Here is a 21,190-nt window from a genome sequence, read left to right as displayed (position 1 = left end):
TACCAAAACCCTTTTTTCCTCACTGGATTTTCTAATGAAGCTATTTAATCTAAATTATTCTTAACACTTTTCAAGAAAAGATGTAAGAAAAGTTCAAACAACAACAAAACACAAAACCCTTTCACTTATTTCTTTTAATCAGTGTGAACCCTTCTGGTAGAAACTTTTTGAGTCCTTAGAACTGTTATCTTGCAAAGATCCTTGATCCCTTGGGGCACTACTGCACTGGCAGATGAGTAATTAAAGCCAAGGGGAGATCAAACAGACTGTATACTCCCTTCATTCAGAGGTGCTTTAACTGCTTCAGGTGGCCTTTCCTACACTGAAGAACTATTACAGCCAAATCCCATCACTCCCAAAGCTACTTCAGCTTCTGTAGTATCAGTATTGCTTTGAATTTTAGAGATGATTGCTCTGTAATCGCAGAACTTTCAAGCATATGTGCTGGCATACTATGTTAGCATCTATGCTTGTCATGGTAGACCTTATTTATTGCAAAACCTCCTTTAGCATTAACAACTCTTAGTCTATCCAAATCCTATGGTCATCTTTTACTCAGTCTTCTGTGCTTTCAAGGAACAACACTGCATTTTGTCTAAGCAGGTGAAATAAACTGTTTAACAACAGTGATAAATAAATTGGCCTTTATGAAGAGACACTGAGTACACTGTCTCATTGACAAAGGGGAGTGCTCTCTCAGTGGTCCATCCTTTCAGGATTAACAACATCTGGATAAACTAAACATTATAATGCTGCTGGTGGTTGCTGCACTTCTACTGTCAGTGGTACCAGTAAACTCCCACATTTGGTACAGATATAGAATGGTAGAATCATAGAATTGTTAAGATTGGAAAACACCTCTAAGATCATCAAGTCCAGCCTTCTACCCAACACCTCCATGATAACTAGACCATGTCCCAAAGTGCAACACCAACTCATTTTTTAACTCCTTCAGGGATGGTGACTCCACTGCCTTCCTGGGCAGTTTCCTCCAATGCTTTACCACTCTTTCAGTAAAGAAATTCTTCTTAATTTCCATTCTAAACATCGTTCTTTTACAAGCTCTGTGTAGAACCAGGCCAGCAAGCCACGCTCAGACTTGGTTCATACTGTGAGCATTGTATGATATATCACATTTTTAATTAAACTTAGGGTTTCCCACATTCTTTTAAACCTCAACAAGGGAAAAGAGATCTCTTTTTGCTTCATCTAGATGTACCACACATCTTCAGAGCAGGAGGTACAGGTCAGTTTGTAGACTGGTTTTTGCTCAAGGGATGTGGGGAAGCGTGGGATCTAGCTTTTGAGTTTATATTTGCCATACTAATTTCTGATTGCCTACGGTAGTGATGGCAAAGATCTCCTTGAACTCAGTGGGTATTTCTCAGCTGGTGTATGTCCTTCATGTACATAAGAGCCTTCAGACACAAACCTTTTTCATTGAACTTTAAGCAGTAAACCATACAAACGAAACAGTAAAGCAATCTAAAACAAATACACAACTTGAAAAAGAAACTGCTATATGCTTTGAAATAAAAAGAAACCTACTGGTCTACCAAACCCAGCTCAGTGAAGAAGATGAGAAAAAACATTTTGCCTAAATTAATAATTACACATCTCTCATCCTAATTAAGACAACACAAACCCAACATATTGATGCCTGTTATTGGACTCTCATTACTCTGAGGTGCTTTCCCCAAGGAAAATGGAGGAGATGACATTAGAACCAGTCAAATATATGGAATGTAAATCTGTTACAAACTTAGCGCAACTCATGGAGCAGTTACAGATCACTGAGCCTAAACAGTGTTTCCTGTTTCCTATGTTTTCCTCCCCTCTCTTTTCTCTTCACTGTCTGTCAGCATAATGGGCCCTTTCGCCCTTTATGTTATATTGTTGTGTTATTTGCATTTTCTACTCATGCAGAGAGAGCTGCCTAATTAGGAAGACCAGAGTGAGCTTCTAGAGTACTGCTGTTTAATACTGTTGGTTTATCTTTTAATTAATGTGCTACTCTTTCCAATCTAATTAGATTTTCTTTTTTACTGCAAAAGATAAGTCAGTGAAATCATTACAAAGCAACATGGAGGGAGGAGGCTGGTGGGAGGCTTAGAAACACTGTTGGAATTTGTTATGTGTGATGTACATTGATTTGTTACTGTCTCCTCTTCTTTCACCCATGCCCACAATCTTATCAGGCTTCTGTCAAGAAGGATGCAGTTGATTTCCCATAAATATTTCTTACTCCCACTAGTGAGCCTCACCTCTCCCCTTCTTTCTCCTCAGTCTCCATCCCTTCTTTTCCAGCTTCTTTCTTAATTTTAATACCAGAGTTCTTTTTACATGCTTGCATTTCATTAATAAGTACCTTAATTTCCAACCTTTGTGAGGCCACAGAAAGTTGACACTTCACAGACACACTTTGAAAGGACCAGAGTGCATGGACTCACAAGAACTGAAGTCACAGCCTTGTATTTCACTTACAATAGTGTACAACATGAAAAAGAAACATGAAGGATATTGGCCAAACTAAGCTTCTTCTCACAATTTACCACTCATTATGGCTGCCTTTTTTCAGTTGCCTCCCACAGGCCAGAAGAGTTGAGAGGCTGTTGTTGCTGGAAAGTTAAGATCCCAATGAGCTGTACTGCTCATAGCTTTCAGGACTCATTTGGCTGGAAGCTTATCTGGAAACAAGTGATATTACCCTGGAAATTTGTATTGTAATTTGTTAGAAGACCGAGGAGAGACATCTGATTAGATACATTTAAATGCAAATTTAAAAATAAAATTAATTTTAAACTGAAATAAAATTATTTACAGTAATTTTTAACAGAGAAAATAACCACTTAACTTGCATAGAATCACAAAATGGGTTTGGTTGGAAAAGACCTTTGAGATCATCAAGTCCAATTATTCTCTGCCAAGGCTGGTACTTAACCATGTCCCTCAGTACCATATCTCCCTTTGATATGTCTCCGGGGCTGGGGATTCAGCTATTTCCCTGAGGAACCTGTTTCAGTCCTTAAGAACTTTTTCTTCTAATATCCAACCTAAACCTCCCCCAGTCCTGCTTGAGGCACTTGACACATAGCCTTTGATTCTTCTTGTATCACAAACAGCAACCTTGGACCTTTGTTAATATGCCTAAGTAGGAAATTGGTTTAAGATCCTTCAATTATTAGAATTTTCATAATTAATGTCACAAGTGATTACACAATAACTACAGACTGTGCTGCTGATTTATCTGTGTCAGCTAAGCACAGCACCACATTTGAGTCTACTGGTATCTGCATCTTGCTAAGCAGAAAAAATTACCAATATTTAAAAACAACAACAACAACATCATAAACATTGTAGAATAACCACAAACCAAAATGGATACTTCCTTAAAGGTATACTCAATAAAAAGAAATTTGGAAGACCAGAATCATTCTGTAATACCAAGTCTCAGAAAACTCCTGTAGAGGAAACAGAATGCTTTTTTGCTTAATTATTCCATGACAGAGATGAATTGCTAACTTTGTACAATGAAAAATTACTAGATGGGCATTGTGGACCTAATTTAATTTTCTTAGTGATGCTGGATATTAGTTAGGATGCTAGATAACACTTAAGGACAGAATGTATCCTCAGTAAATTTGCTGATGATACCAAACTAGGAGGAGTGGCTGGCACATCATCAGATCATCAGGCTATGTTGCATTTCAGTGAGACCAGGTCTGGCTGAAGAGTCAGGTAGAGGAAACCTTGTGAAGCTCAACAAGGGCAAGTATAGAGTCCTGCCCTGGAGGGTAAAAACACCCTGAACCAATACAGGTTAGGGAGTGACCTGCTGGAAAGCAGCTCTGCAGAGAAGGACCTGGTAGTGCTGTGTAATAACAAGTCTGCCATGAGCCAGCAATGTTCCCTCAAGGCCACGAAGCCCAGACAGTCTGGGGTGCACAAGTAAGAGCACGACCAGCAGATGGAGGGAGGTTCTTCTCCCATTCTGCTCTGCACTGGTGAGGCCACATCTGGAGCACTGTGTCCAGTTCTGGGCTCCCAAGTTCCAAAGAGACCGTGAACTACTGGAGAGAGTCCAATGGAGACTACAAAGATGCTGAGGGCACTGGAGCAGCTGTGTGAGGAGGAGAGGCTGAGACCCCCAGGGCTATTTAGCCTGAAGAAGAGCAGCCTGAGAGGGCATCTTCTTCTCAATGCTGATCAGTAGCCAAAAGGTTGGGGACAAGGGGTGCCCAGTTGCAGTTTTTCCATGGGAAACATTTCTGAAGGGTGTGGTCAGGCAGTAAACCATTAACCATCTCTCATTACAAGCGAGATGCAGTGGATAAATGCAAAGGGACCAAAGACTCTAGCTCACCCAATACACAACTGAATTTCTGTCAAGAATGCCTCCTGTAAAGGCAAATACTTCATTATGAATTCTACTCTCTGCTTTATATAAGGGAAATTAATGGGATTTTTTTTCTTACTAGGAAATGCTGAACAAATCTCTTCATTAACATCTAATTCATAGCTCCTGAATAGAAATATAAAGGAACATGAGGATATGATTAGATACACAGATGCAAGGAAACAGGAAAGAGAACACAAGTTGCTCCAAATTTAACCTACTGTGTCATGAAATTATGTGAAATTAAAACCTTGTGATATGAGTAGCTCATGAACCACATGAGACAGGGAAACAGCACCTCAAAATTCTTCAGAAAATCAAGTTTTGAATACTTCTCTCTAGGAGCATTGTGATGCTGTTTCAATAGCACATTCTGAATTGGCACAGTACTTACAGTCTGGTTTATTTCATATTGTTCATGTTTTTGAAAGAAAGTTTGGGGGCATAAGAACTGAGCATTATGTCCTAGTGGTAGTTTACATAAGGCCACCAGCAATTTTGTGTGGGGCTTTTTGTTTGTTTTAAAAAAATTCTAGTGTGCAACTTTTATTGACACTTATGCAGTGTGAAATACTCTCAGTATTCTGTGCTTTACCATCCTTGTAGAAGCCAAGCTGCTCATTCAGTGACATTGAGAAAGAGCTTATCCGCCTGAAAATCAGATGCCTGGTAAGTACTGGTAATGCAGAGTCACTTTGTTTTGGCTGAGTCAGACACCAACATAATTAATAGATCCTGGTCTGCTAGCTATATGACTACCACTTCTGGCTGCACAGTCAAAGTATTTGACAAGACCTTATACAGAAATAGGAAACCAAGCTAGTTTCAGCTTAGGTTGCAGGATAAACGAAAGTTTGTTGAAGAAAAGAGAAGGAGAGGGTAAACAAGGGCATGTTACATACAGAGCTTTAGAGAATGCATTACGGAAAACACAGAATGCAGCAACTTCAGTTAGATGGGAGGAAAATGACGGGGCCCCTGTAAAGTAGCTTTCTACATCTCAAAATAGTATATACCTAACATACAGCTGGGTTTAGGACAATCCCATTGACATTGCTTTGCACCAGTGCTAGTATCATTCCTACTCTGAACATTCCTATGAAAAGCAAACAACTATCCTTGTAGGTCACATGTTAAGTCACAACAGTCAACCCTCATCAGGAGTAGGGTCTTCATAGTAATATCGGTACCTGCTATGGGTAGGCATGTAGAACCATGCAAGAGTTCTGGTTGGAAAAAAGCTTTAAGATCATTGAGTTGAACTACTCTAACATTACCAAAGGTGGTGCTAAACCATGTCCCTCAGCACCACAGCTCTACCTCTTAGAAACACCTCTCAGGATGGGGATTCAATCACCTCCCTGGGTAGCCTGTTCCAGCCTTTGAGAACCCTTCCTGTCAAGATTCACCCTCCAATATCCAACCTGAACCTCCCCTGGTGCAACATAAGATCATATCCTCTTGTTCTATTACCTGATACTAGGGAGAAGAGACTGACTCCACCCCCACTCCAGCTGCATTTCAGGAAGTTGTAGAGAACAAGAAGGTCTCCCTTGAGCCTCCTCTTCCCCAGACTAAACAAGTCCAGCTCCCTTGGCCACTCCTCACAAGAGCTGTTTGCCAGACTCTAATATATGGTCATATGTAGGACAAAAAAAATTAGATATATTATACTACAATTAGGTATCATATAATCAAATCAGATATTATATTAGACATTATATGATAATGTAACTAAATATAACAATATTATATTACATGATATCATATCACATCATATCAAGAAACTTCATGACTGAAAGGGTTCTCAAAGACTGGAAAAGGCTGCCCAGGAAGGTGGTTGAATCCCCATCCCTGGATGGGTTTAAAATCCACAGAGATACATTGCCAAGGGACATGGTTGAGCACCCAGACTTGGTAGAGTTAGGTAACAGCTGGGCTAAATGATCCTAAAGGTCCTCTCCAACAGAAAATTCTACGATTCTACTTGTGATAGATCACAACAAATAATGACAACTATCCCACTAGGAAGCAGCTATAAGTAATTGTAGTCTTAAATTTACTTAAGTCCTCTTTTGGAGTTTTGACTGGGGCAAAACTTAAGCGTGAAGTTCATTGTGTACTCAGCACCTCAATGCCTTTCATGTAGTGAGGGCCCACAACTGAATCCAGTACTCAAGATGTGGCCTTACCAGTGCTGAGAACAGTACTTTTAACATTGTGAAAAAGCACAATGTAACTTCTGGTTTTTACTTTTTCTGATGTTTATGGATCCTAGAAGATATATTTAAAACCTCCATTAACTCATCACAGACTACTTTAAGGATGATTCTTTCTGCAGAGTGCATTCAGAATTACTGGAAGACCTGTTAGAAAACATTAGCCTGCTCCACTCCGTGTGAGAAGAGCCAGATCTGACTAATAAACCTTAATGAAAATATGCAAGATTTTATCCTGTTTGGTCACACATTCTATTTATGTAGCAGGGACTAGTTTTTCTTCAGTCCACAGGAAAAAAAAATAATTAAAGGACCTTTTCCAATTGAATCAACCTCATGCATCCTTCTAAAGGAAATGCTGATTGATTCAAATGTTCAAGTGTAATTGAAAACTGCCTGAGAATACAATTGAACAAGCTGGTGGGGCATGGATTCATACAAAACAAACTTGTTTCTCTCCAAGTGATTGAACATTCATTACCACCTAATGAATGAATCTGTAAAGAACACATACAGTTGTTCCAGATCTCTGGAAACCGGGGCTTAAGAATATCTACCAGCAACCTCAGTACAACAAGTAATGGAAAAATAATGGAGTTCTCAGTTCATTGCCAGTACCAAAAAAGTTGAAAGAAAAGAATTACTAACATCAGATTAACAAAAATGTAAAGAAAAAAATGTTTGTTACTACAAACTCTGCATATACCAGGTCTTGCAGAAATACTCAATTTAGAAAAACAAAATAAAAAGAAAGAGTTAAAATTAAACAATAAAGTGTTTGGAGATAGTTTCTTCCTGTTTCAGCCTGAGTTTTCTGATTCTAAAAGTAAGCTTTTTAAGATGTTATGCAAATACTGAATCTTTTTCAAATCATGGAATGGTTTGGGCTGGATGGGATCTTAAACATCATCCATTTTCAAGCCCCCTGCCACGAACAGGAACACCTTCCAATAAATCATCTTGCTCAGGGCCATGTCCAACCTGACCTTGAATACCTCCAGGGAGGGGGCATCCACAATCTCCCTGGGCAACTTGTGCCAATGTCTCACCACTCTCAATGTAAAGAATTTCTTTCTAATATCCAGAAATATGAATAAATAAATTTTTAAATGCAGGAAATAGATGCTTTAAAATTTAAGTAATGCCAGCTACCCAAAGAGACTCATACGGGTTACAACCAAAGACAGTGAGTGAACTGAAGCCTATTCTCCCTTATTTTCATGTCAAAATATAGGATCGGTCATGTAGGAAGATTAACAACCATTTCTTTCTGGAGCGTGGAAGAAGGAAAACAATCCATACTAAGAATATTTTTAAAGAAAGATGACATTTTTGGTCTTAAATTGCAAATCTCTGCTGTTGGAAAACTCATTACCTGAGAATATATACAGAATAAAAGAGAGCCATTTTCATGACCCTTAAAGAAAACAAAAAAACAACCTGCTGCATGCCAACAAGCTAAAAAGTATGCTAACAAAAGAAGTTTACAAATAGAGTACACATTCCAACAGACCTTCACAAGTTTGTAAAGAAGAAGTTCAACAATTCACTTCCCTCACTCTCCATAGTTTAGAGGTGAGTATTCAGCTATGCATCTCTAAGGTCAGAAAGAGAATATCAAGCTGTTCACTGCTGATGAGCTGTGAAGATGATGGCTACAAATCAAACACAGACTCAGATATAGATAGAACTACCCAGTATAAGCATACCGAGAATGGGAAGTGTTATAAGAATGGGATGCATTAAAAAAAGCATTACCAGCAGGTGGAGGGAGGTTCTCTTCCCCCTCTACTCTGCCCTAGGGAGGCCTCATCTGGAGTAGAGTGTCCAGTTCTGGGCTCCCCAGTTTGGAAAACACACAGAATTACTGGAGAAAGTCCAACAGAAGCTACAAAGATGCTGAAGGGATTGGAGTATCTCTGTGAGAAGGAGAGGCTGAGAAACTGTGGATGTTTATCCTGGAGAAGGGCAGCCTGAGAGGGGATCTTGTCAATCTATGGCAAGAGCTCAAAGGTAGGGGGCAAGAGGATGGGGCCAGACTTTTCAGTGGTGCTCAGCAACATGATAAGGGACAACAGGCACAAACTGGAACATGGGAGGTTCCAGGTAAGCACGAGGAGCCTGGGAGCAGGCTACCCAAGGAGGTTGTGGAGTCTCCTTCTCTGAAGAGATTCCAAACCTACTTGGACATTGTGATCCTGGACAACCTCCTGTGGGTGACCCTGCTTTAGTGGGGGAATTGAAGTAGATGATCTCCACAGGTCTCTTCTGACCTCCACTATGCTGGGATTGTGTGGATATCCACATGGGTACCAAAAGTGCAATACAAATACAGGGCTCTATATGTAAATAAATGTATGCATGCATAACACCTAGCATAATTCCTATTTCCCCCCCATTTTTCCTGCATTTAATTACTATGCTGGTGAAACAAAATGTCCAGGATGTAGTATTTAATCTGGCCAGAAGAAAATTGATCAGATCCCATGAAAGGGAAGTAATAGCAGCTCTCTGATATATCTTAAATAGTGCCTTTGATGTCTGGATGCAATAGATGATTCCGGACAGGTTGAAGGTATCTCATTAAGGACGTATGACAACCATGCAGGACAGTGAATGAGATGTGGAGAGTTTATTAGCATCAATAACATAAAAAACAAGAAAAGGAGATTCCAACTAAGTATCACAGAAAATTTCCTAGCAATGAGTATCACTGAATGCAGAAATAACCACCAAAGGAGGTAACAGCTTCAGTTAAAGGCACTGCAGGCAGGCAGGATTAACTTCAGCAGTGATTACCCAGAAGATCTGTCCAGCCCACAGCTTAGAGCATTCCAGTACCTCCTAATCACTTACTGCAAACATTCACTTGGCTCATCCTTTAACAGCCTCTCAACCCTTATTTTTGTTCTTGTAACATATTTACAACACCAAGGTTTTGGTCCCTTTACCAACTGTACAGAGTGTGGTTACTATTTTTCTTTTTTTCAGAATCACAGAATGCACTGAACTGGAAGGGACCCTTGAAAGTCAGCTTGTCCAGCCCCCCTGCACTGAGCAGGGACATCTCCAACTAGATCAACTTGCTGAAGGCCACAGCAAATCTGATCTTTTATTTCTCCAGGGAGAGGGCCTCAACCACATCTCTGGGCAACCTGCTCCAGTATTTCACCACTCTCATTGTGAAGAACTTTCTCCTTGCATCCAACCTACATCTACTATCCTGCTCCAGTTTCAAACCATGGTCCCTCGCTCTACTGCTACAAGCCCTTCTATTGCTACAGTCCCTTCCCTGCCTTCCAGTAGATCCCCTTCAGACATTGAAAAACTGCCAGTCCACTCCCTGCCCCTACAAAAAATATCAGCCACTCATTAAGAAACTGAAGCAGCAGCATTTGACATAGCACAACACAAATAACAGAGCCAATAACTGAAATGAGCAGATCTGCAAACACAGCTCAGGTGACATTTGTTCAGTCCCACTGTTTCCTAAACATTAGCAAACAGAGCTGGTCAATGAATGGAAACAGCTCTGTTTGCAGCCATTCAGAGTTTTGACATCCTTTCTGCCATCTATTCGTCTTGACTACACTCAGTATTTGCATAGCTTTCTGCTGTTTACAAATGGCTTTTTTTCCATGTAGATCCTATACTTCAGAACTGAGTCATCTGGAATTTGAAAATTCTTAATTATCAGACATACAAATCAGGTTTAACAAGGACAAGTGCCAGGTCCTGCACTTGGATCACACCAGTTCCATTCAATGCTTCAGGCTTTGAGCAGAGTGTCTGGAAATTTTCCTGACAGAAAAGAACCTGAGAGTGTTGGTGGAATGCTGTTTGACAGCTGGCTGAGCATCAGCCAGTGTGTTTCTAGAAGGCCAACAGCATCCTGCCCTGAATCAAGAATAATGTGGCCAGAAGGACCAGGGAAGTGATTGTCCCTGTACTCAGAACTGGTGAGGCCACATCTAGAATACTGGGTTCAGTTTTGGTCCTCTCACTATATGAAGGACATTGAGATGCTGGAGTATGTCCAGAGAAGGACAGCAAAGCTGGTGGAAGGTCTAGAGAGGAGGTCTTGTGAAGAACAGCTGAGGGAACTGGGATTGTTTAGTCTGGAGAAGAGGAGGCTGAAGGGAAACCTCATTGCTCTCTGCAGTTCCTGAAAGGAGGTTGGAAAGAGGTGGGAGGTGCTCTCTTCTTCCTGGTGATATGACAAGAGGAAATGGCCTCAAGCTGTGCCAGGGAAGGTTTAGATTGGGTATTGGAAAAAATTTATTTATTGAAAGAGTGATCAGTCATTGGAACAGACTGCCCAGTGAGGTGGTTGAGTGACTATCCCTGGAGGTGTTCAAGAAATGTGTGGACATAGCACTTGGGGACATGGTTTAATGTCCATGGTGCTCTTAGGTTGGAGTTGATGATTCTGTTATTAAAAAGATCTGGACATACACTTCAGATGCAGAGAATCCACCCAGCCACATAAAAAGCCAAACCACCTCCTCCACCACCCCCCCAAAAAATACAAAACAAAAAAAAAACCAAAAAACCAACCAACCAACACCAAACAAACACCAAATCCATAACATAACAAACAACCAGAAAAAAAAAACAACCAAGCACCCATAAAACCTCACACAACTAGTTATCTTTAAATGCATAGTCAAGCATTATGTAATAGTATCACTATTGCCATTTTTGTAGGCACTCATCTGCCACAGGACAGAGATCAAGGGAACAATTCTGATGGCAACAACCCTGCAGGAGCTTATTATGATCTTCACAAATCAGCAGTAAAATGTTCTGTATTGTAGTTATCATAGCCTCCAGATGCCAGGTCTTTGCTGCCTGTCTCAAGAATTCATAAATGTGGACATGATGGAAGATGCATGTCATATGCCTTTGCTCTCTCTCTCCAAAATAGCATGAATAAAAACCTGCCATCATTTTGACTTAACGGAGTGGATATTCGGCCTTTGGTTATATTGCTTCCTTCTCTCTGACTTGCTTGTTGATAAATGATACCACTGCTTGGGTAAAGATGCTTTTTCCCTTTACAGTGTATGAAATAGATTGTTTTGAAATAAAAGCTACAACTCCCATTGACAACAAAGTGTTGTTTATGTTACACAACAGTCTATTTGTTGTTGGCTTCCAACCTTGTTTTTCCTATGCAGCTCCTGCATTAGCTGAGCCATTAAGTCAGTTTTGCCCTATAGAGAATGAAAATCTTCTCTAAACTGTTTACTGCCTGGCAAAAATACAAAATTCATTCTGAGTCTTGTAGCGTGAGGCCCTAATTATTTTTTGGTGAATTCTATGATCTCTTCTGTTAAGATGACAACACCACAGATCTCAGCTATGCATAACACAAAGGTGCCAGTTTCAAAGACAACCCAGGCTGCAAATTTAAAGCAAACAAAAATGAATCTGAAAGAAGATTTGGCAATGCCAAGACCTTCTCTAAGGAATAGATGTCAGTTCTAATCCCTCTCTGGCAATCATACCTCTGTTTTTAATTTGCTGGGCAAGGAAGAACATAGATTCCACCTCTTGAGGAAAAAAAAATTAAGTGTGAAAAGAAAAAGAAATCTATTTATAATGGATAAATAAATAGAATAGAATAAACCAGGTTGGAAAAGACCTTTGAGATCGAGTCCAACCTATCATCCAACACCATCTAATCAACTAAACCGTGGCACCAAGCACCCCATCCAGTCTCTTCTTAAACACCTCCAGTGATGGTGACTCCACCACCTCCCTGGGCAGCCCATTCCAATGGCCAATCACTCCTTCTATGAAGAACTTCTTCCTAACATCCAGCCTAAACCTCCCCTGGCACAGCTTGAGACTGTGTCCTCTTGTTCTGGTGCTAGTTGCCTGGGAGAAGAGACCAACCTCCACCTGGTTACAACCTCCCTTCAGGTAGTTGTAGAGAGTGATAAGGTCTGCCCTGAGCCTCCTCTTCTTCTCCAGGCTAAGCAACCCCAGTTCCCTCAGCCTCTCCTCATAGCCAAACAAAACAGGAAATAGAAAATATGGCAATTATTGACCTGACTTTTGAATAAGCATTTCAATATGATTCAGTATTTTTCTTGTTACTCTGAGACTCATGACCAGGCTGCAGTAAAGTGCAAGGACGGAGTTTCTGAAGTCACTAAGTGTCTGGTTTCCCACTTAAACCTAGCTTGCACTCTGAGGAAACATCTGATTTTGCTATCTGGAAACGTGCTCCCTGAAACAGCTAAATAAAATAATACATTCAATATGAATCTATACAGAAAAATTATGACTGCACTATATAGGCCAGCCTTTTAATTCCTTTTATTTAGGGCATGTTTCCAAAACTTGGGGCACATCCATCCAAAAGCCTGTCTTTTCACCAGGCTTTGAACATTATTGGTTATCTAAATGGCCATTTCCTACAGCATCAGCAGGATTAATCTGAAAATCACACTGGTTAATGACAGTGCTTAGATCTATTTGCAGCTATATGCACTTTGAATCATGAGGTTAAAAACCTTGCCTCTGACAACTGAGTCATCTAGGTGGAATGATGCAACCTTGTACACTAGGTTTCAAATGGTGCTTTTGAAGAGAAGAAGAGAAGCTTAAAGCCATTCTCCCTCATCCTATCACTACAAGCCCTTGCAAAAGGTCTTTCCATTTCATTAAACTCCCCCTACTTTTACTCTTCAATATTGCAGTGAAGACCATGAGATTCATCGTTTGATTCTGCTAGGCTCTTCCTGTTACAAAGAGTCCTATTTGACAGCAAACTAGATGTTGGTGTCCTGTACCACACACCTGAATTAGCACTTGATGTACAAATAAGGAGGTATTCTTAAAAGTAAGTATTTACCATGCTGCAAAATTAACCATGCTGTGGCAACTGTTATAGTGAAAGCAACACCTAAAACACTGTAGCAGTATGATCCGAAACACTTGTTTATTAAGAGTCAGTCTGAACATACACCTAAGTTTTCTTCAGAGGCTGTTTCTCTTTGAGTAAGAATCAATTCAGCTGGTTGATGGTAGGATGAACATGAGCCTGCAGTGTGCCCAGGTGGCCAGGAGGGCCAATGGCATCCTGGCCTGCATTAAGAACAGTGTGGCCAGCAGGAGCAGGGAGGTCATTCTGCCCCTGTACACTGCACTGGTTAGGCCACACCTCGAGTCCTGTGTCCAGTTCTGGGCCCCTCAGTTTAGGAAGGATGTTGACTTGCTGGAACAAGTCCAGAGAAGGGCAACGAAGTTGGTGAGGGGCTTGGAACACAAACCCTATGAGGAGAGACTGAGGGAGCTGGGGCTTCTTAGCCTGGAGAGGAGGAGACTCAGGGGTGACCTTCTTGCTCTCTACAACTACCTGAAGGGAGGTTGTAAACAGGCAGAGGTTGTTCTCTTCTCCCAGGCAACCAGCACCAGAACAAGAGGACACAGTCTCAGGCTGCGCCAGGGGAAGTTCAGGCTGGAGGTCAGGAGGAAGTTTTACACAGAGAGAGTGATTGCCCATTGGAATGGACTGCCCAGGGAGGTGGTGGAGTTGCCGTCACTGGAGGTGTTCAGGAGGAGACTTGACAGGGTGCTTGGTTAGATGGGTTAGTTGATTAGGTGGTGTTGGGTGATAGGTTGGACGCGATGATCTTGAAGGTCTCTTCCAACCTGGTCTGGTCTATTCTATTCTATTCTATTCTATTCTATTCTATTCTATTCTAACAGAGAAGCTGCTGTCTTTGTACAACAATATCTAACAACCATGTGTGCCTTCAGACACCATAGTGGGCATGACTTAATTTCTCACTAAGCTACTGCAGCTGCCAGAAAATTCTCTGTGCTTTAATACATATTTTTAAAACAGGGCTTTAACTCCTTGCATGGAAATAGGAAAAATAACACCAAAACTATTCACAGAATCAACCAGGTTGGAAAAGACCTCAAAGATCATCAAGTCCAACCTATTACCTAATACCTAACCCCTCCTGATAACTAAACCATAGCTCCAAGTGCCACATCCAATCCTTTTTTGAACATCTCCAGGGACGGTGACTCCACCACCTCCCTAGGCAGCACATTCCACTGGCCAATTACTCTTTCTGTTCTTGTTGCTACTAAATGAAAGTATCTAACCTTTTGACTATCCAACTCAAAACAACAACTAAAATCACAATGTGGTTTTCTTTCTTCATAGCCCAGATGGCTGAGGGGTGCTATATGCCTTTAATCACCAAGTAAACTCAGTGGATGAGTATTCCAGATGTGTGGTCCTCATCTTTTGCTAACAGCTGGTTATTAAAAGATCAATAAGCTTCTTCCAGCTAAAACCAAAACAAAACACACAAACAAAGAAAAAAACCCACAACACCACCAAAAAACAACAAACAAGCAACAAAAGGCAGGATACTACCCAGAAAAATACATACATAGAAACAGGACATCAGACAACTTTCCGCCAGTTCATAAACTTTCTTTCAATGATGGCTGAGTTGAATTCAAAGAAGGTAATTTTAAAACTTGCTGCTCTTAAAACATGATCAGTTCTGCTTTTAACTTCAGAAGCATTTGCACCATTGCTCATCTGGATTTCCAAATAAATTCTGAAGGAAAAACCCTTGAGAAATGTACCACGTATTTAGGCAATCTGAGCTACTCTAAGAATTCTTATTTTCTTTATTTCTATCTCTAGCACCAGGAAGTATACTATATCCTACTACTTCCCAGTTGTTCCCCTCAAGACCCACTATAATATTTGTCTGGATACTACCTTTTCCCCAACTGGCACATTCAAGCTTACATTATACTCAGTCTTCTGCGAAAGAAACCATGAAGATCAAAAGGACCAACTTCAAAGTGCTATTGTGAATTCCAGGGTTGCATCTTGTAGAGAAGAACAAATCAACTCAGCGTTAGGGTTACAATAAACAGTACATGAAGCCCTGGGCAATACAACCAGAAATCCTGGAACATCTTTATCTACCTAAGTAGAATGCGCTTGAGATTCAGATTTCATCTGAGATGAAAAAGAAGGTTTTCTTTGGGAGGGGGAAGAAAAAGAGATGACCTTGGAAAAACTTACAATAGGAGCAGCCGTAGACTTCAATTCTCAACCCAATTTGTCCCTCTTCATTCCAGTCCAAAGGAACTATGCGTATGTAGCGAGCAATAACTGCATGCTGTAAGTCATGCCGGACCACACTATCCGAGTTTGTATTTCCAGGAAATGCCTAAGGGAAAGAAGAAAGAAATATTGTATCATACACATGCTGTAAATGAAGGAGAGCATTAGGTGGAGCCTGAGGGTCAAAACAGGGAAGTTTGGTTTAAACGTGGCTTTGATAGTAACAAAGCAAACAGCTGATTTCCAGAGTTAGACAAGAACACCAAAACAGCAGCACTGAGACCTCTTTGCAACACATATGCTGAGATAATGCAACAGCTGCTGCTAGGTAGTTACTTGCTTGGACTTGATGATCTCAAAGGTCTTTTCCCACCAAAAGGATTCTATGATTCTAAGTAAGAAAGTAATCCGTTTTGTATCACTAGTCTGTTACTCAGTTAACATGCTAATAAAAGTGTCCACTGGTTGTAATGGAGGAGAAGATACTCATTCTTTACTGGTACAATTACACACACCAGTCATTTTCTTCTCATTATGAGCACTAAAATAACTTGGTACTGCAATAGACAGGGACAGAATCTCTCAGATTTCTAAGGATTTAAAAATCTTTTCTTTTGATGCATTATTGAAAGTGTGTGTCTGGTTTCTTTCCTAACCATAGCTGTCACTCACAGCGTGGTCTATTGTTGGGTAGCAAAACTTAGAAAGTCAGAGAAGGACACAAGAGCTCTCAAGGGACTTTGAAAACTGATGAAGTACATATTTAGCACGTGATTTCTACTACTTCTAAAATATTTCGCAGCATCAAGTAAACCATAACTATTATTTAACATAATAGACTATTTTTTTGTCTTGTCAGTGTATGGACAATCCATCCATTCGCTGATATCAGACATGAAAGTCAATCATTCAGTTATTTCCAACATTGCCAGAGAAACTTTCATAACTCCTTATAGGTATTTTTCAATAGAAATGTGTTCTTGCAACAGTGAACAGAGTATTCATAAGATCATTGAATTGTTTGGGGTTGGAAAAAACTTTTAAGATCATCAGTTCCAACCATTACCTAACTCTACCAAGGCTAGAGCCAAACCATATCCCTCAGCACTACGTCTCTGCCACATAACACTTCCAAGGATGGGGCTTCAACTACCTCCCTGGGGAACCTGTTTCAGTCTTTGAAAATCCTTTTAGTCACGAATTTTCCACCAACATCCAGCCTGAACCTCTCCTGGGGCTGCTTCATCTCATCCTATCACTTGTTACTAGAGAGAAGACACCCAAACTCAATCTGCTGAACTGAATAGACGACAATAAACAACAAAGCAAAGCATGAAGGGGGGGGGGGGGGGGGGGGGGGGAGGAAGCAGGGAAAGTCTTACTGAACAGCTGCCTGCTGTCCTAGTCTTGTTCTAGGAATGACAGAAATGGTTGGTTTGTTTCACTTGCTAGAAGTATTATGGGCAAAGGCATCTGCTTTAGCTTAGAGTTTGCAAGTCTTAAGAGGGGCAGCTGAGGTTAGTGGGGTTGTTTAGTATGTAGAAAAGGAGGCTGAGGGGAGACCTTCTGGTTCTCTACAACTCTTCAAAAAGGAGCCTGGAATGAGGGGAGGTCAGTCTCTTCTAGGTAATCAGCAACTGGTTGAGAGGAAATGGCTTGAAGTTGTGTCAGGGGAGGTTTAGGTTGCATAACAGGAAAAATGTATTCCCAGAAAGGGTAGTTAAGCATTTGCACAAGCTGCCCAGTGAAGTGGTGGAGTCACTGTCCCTGGAGGTGTTAAAAAAAAGTGTAGCTCTGTTGCATGGACATGTGGCTTAGTGGTGGACTTGACAGTGTTGGGTTGACGGTTGGACTCAATGGTCTTGGAGATGTTTTACAACCATAATGACTCTATGATTCTAAGATTCCATAAATACAGAAGGGCATATTTTCTATAAAATTTGAGCAAATGATTGATTAAAGTGGATTGTCAAAATCAGAATGATTTTCTGTAGCACTCCAAACTTTGTGCCTTGCCTTATGCTTCATCAGTCCTTTGTTAGAAAGTCTGATATTTTGAGAGTTTCTATTGGCATGTGACCCAATAACCTTTACTGAAAGCATAAACATGGGCCACAGAGAATAAGCCAGACTGCCATCAGTCTCCCAGATTATTAAGATGCATTCCACTTAGAATCCAGCAGAACAATGCCTTTTAAACACAGCTTTCATTTAGGTAAATGTGGTACAGTAATACACACTCTGTGGATAATGCAAACACTAGGCCAAAATCCATCACTGCAAGGATGAAAAAAATCAATCTACAAGAGCTTGTGAATTACATATTATTGCTGTAAAATCTCTTTTTCTGGTTGAGATCTTTACTTGGACTCAGAAAGGCAGGTTTTAATTAAAAATTGAGTTGATACATTTTTCAAAGCTACACATATGTTTAGGTTAACAAACATTCTAATAAGATTCAAAATTCATGTTTATAATAGGAGATTTTTTTTAATGGTGAGTGAATCTCTGGCTGAAACAGAGCCATGTACAATAAGAGACCTCCTTACAAAATTGTTTTCCAGAAAAAGATGGAAATACCTGTATAAATTAAACAAGGTTTCCAGATTATGAATCTTATGAACTTGCTTGAGTATTACTGACAGACGTCTGCTTTTCATGGGTAACATGTTTTTCTTTAACCCAAACTGGGAAGATGACAAGTCAGCTAAATTCTCCATTAAACAGGTAGCAGTGTCACACCACCCCAACTGCAAAATCCAATAAGGGATTTCTTGCGTCAGACACCAACTTCTGAAAGCTTACACTGCAATGAAAAACCAGGAGTGCTGTGGATAACAACCACTTTGCTCTAAGACAGTGCTCCAGAGGACACCACAGCAATAAGAATGAAGGACAGTAAGGAAATGTGGCCCGAGTCCTTTCTAAACACTGTGGGGAACTTCTTGGGTTCCAGTTTGTGCACACTGCCGCTTATCCTATCACAGGGCACCACTAATAAGAGCCCATCCACATCCTCTTGACCCCCACCCTCTAGCTATTGACAAACACTGGGAAGATCCCTTCTTAATTTGCTCTTCTCCAAGCTAAACAGCCCCAGGTCTCTCAACCTCTCCCCATCAGAGAGATACTCCAGTCCCTTCAGCATCTCTGTACGCCTTGACTGGACTCTTTCCAGAAGCTCCTTGTCTCTCTTGAACTAGGGAGCCCAGAACTGGACACAAAACTCCAGATGTGTCCTCACTAGGCAAGTTGAAAGCAAAGAGAACCTCCCTTTACCCTAAGGGCCACACTCTTCTTAATGTATTCCAGGAGATGATTGACCTTCTTGGCCGCAAGTGCACATCACTGGCTCATGGCACTGGGACATAACAGAGACATTCAGTCTAAGTTTCTCTGTGCAAACAAAGAACTTAGTGAAGATAAAATTTTGTGAAATTTGGAAGTTAGGGAAGATTAAGACTCAGATTCAATTTTCCTTCCCATATTTACAGAACAATCACATGCTAACAAATTATTACCAATGTTAAAGCTAAATTAGGAATTTGATGCACTGAATTTAGGGAGCAGAACCTCAAGCAATGCTCAGCTGATAGAAGGAAAAGATTTAGCTCTTGTGAGCCACAAACCCTTTGAACAAACTGCAGCTATGTAGAGAGAAAAAAGCATTTACCTGATTACCAACGGCCACTGTGACTCAGGAAGCCACACAATGACCTGAGAATAAGAGCTGGTAAACATTGCAAGAGAGTCTTTTGTCTTCTCTCTGAACTTAGGTAAGAAATGTGTGGATCGTTTGCCTTTTGTCTATCACCTGTCTGTGCCTTGACAAGGGATGTGTGTTCCCTGGCATTTTCTTGGCAGTCAATCATGAGTTTGTAACTGTTGCACGGACACGTCTAATTACAAATCAGAAGTTGCTTTTGATTATGTTAGCCTATATAAAGAAAAGACTTCGTACAATAAAGTAGACACTTTGCTTGCATCCAGCTTTGTCTCCACCTCTCAATCACGGTAGGAATTTATAGTATTTTAGTATAATAGCAAAGGTAGCATACAGTATAACAGGATTAGGTAAGTAAAACAGGGGGGAAAAAAAGGTTAGTTTCCTGTAAAAGACGACTTTTGCAGTAACATTCAGTTCTCAGCTTTATGGATACAACAGGTACCCATACTTTAAATACTTTGTCACGTTATTATTTTTACATTTAAAAATTCTCATGTGGGGAAAATGCTTTGATGACCTTTTACAATAAAGGATTAAAAAGAAATTCTCAGCCTTAAAAAAAACACAACAACTTATCTCTGCAGTAAGAAGGCTCCAAGCCAAATGGAGAAGCACATTACTATGTGACCAAAAGTGGAAGTTTCTGGCTATGAAAGAGGAAAAGAATTAAAGAATGATGGTCATATACTCAACCAAATGAACAAACCCAGGTTTTCAATCTTCCAACTGCTGGTAAATAAAAGATAAAACCCCTGCAATTCACCCCAAAAATAATTAGATATATAGCAAAGTACCTAACTTGCTTAAGGGGAAAAATTAGCCCTTCACCTAACTTAATCTGAAGAATTCACCATCCAAATGGATGATTTATTCAGAAACATGCATTAAAAATACTTCCATGCATGCTCTTTCTAGGGTGATGTAAAAATAGGAGAATGAACTGAATAGCAGGATGACATTTCTTTCCCAGCTAAAAGAGGACAAACAATTCATTTTGGTTTTTTCATAACTTACAAGTAATTTTTTTCAGTACTTTAATTATATACTTAGTACTATACTTCTTGACAGTTTTATTTTGCCATTGGCAACTTAAGCAAAGGAAGGAATAATTATGGGTCTGAATTTGTAAAAGAAAAAAAAATCCCATCTTCAACTTTGTTTTGACACAGCAACAATGAAAACATGACAGAGTCTATGTTTCATGCACTATAGCTCTATAAGTGGCTCTCTCCATCAGAAACTGGATTTGCATGAAAAGCCACATTAGTGAAATCATAGTATTACAAAACATGGAAACATCCACAGACAGAACATGTCTGTGCGAAACATCACTCAAGTGCTAAACCTTATCATAGAAATAAGGGACATGGCTTAGCAGTGGACTTGGTAGCGCTATGTGAACGGTTGGATTTGATGAGCTTGAATGTCTTTTCTACCTAAACAATTCTACGATTCCAGGAACCGTGTTTTATTTTAAATTCACAGAATCACAGAAATTCTCATGAAAAGCACCTCAGCCAAACTCCAAATAATTTTTACTGTTCAAACATGAACATGTTTGCATAGGTTATTGAGTAACAGAATCCCTTTGCTTGAAATAGACCTTCAAGATCCTACCATATTAATCAACTTGCCTCATGGTAAGTAATACAGTAACCTTGCTGCCAAAGTGAACCTCAAATAAGTACTGTTGATTTTGCTAAACTTATTTAATCCAATTAAGCTTTGTC

The 21,190-nt window shown here is 40.2% G+C and overlaps 1 protein-coding gene across 1 annotated transcript in view; it reads right to left on the bottom strand.

The window, feature by feature from the left end:
• Positions 1-21,190, bottom strand: part of CNTNAP2 (contactin associated protein 2) — a 1,101,400-nt gene that overhangs the window by 548,250 nt on the left and 531,960 nt on the right. The window contains exon 4 of the mRNA XM_068156823.1: positions 15,692-15,839. Coding sequence (XP_068012924.1) covers positions 15,692-15,839 — 148 coding nt within the window. The remainder of the gene's footprint in view (positions 1-15,691; positions 15,840-21,190) is intronic.

Source organism: Melanerpes formicivorus, unplaced genomic scaffold (genome assembly GCF_026170545.1).
Source record: "Melanerpes formicivorus ecotype bairdi unplaced genomic scaffold, bMelFor1.0.p_v2 SCAF_35, whole genome shotgun sequence".
NCBI classification, from domain to species: Eukaryota; Metazoa; Chordata; class Aves; order Piciformes; family Picidae; genus Melanerpes; species Melanerpes formicivorus.
The sequence above is the reverse complement of the archived record's forward strand: the minus strand, read 5'-3'. Positions and strand labels throughout refer to the sequence as shown.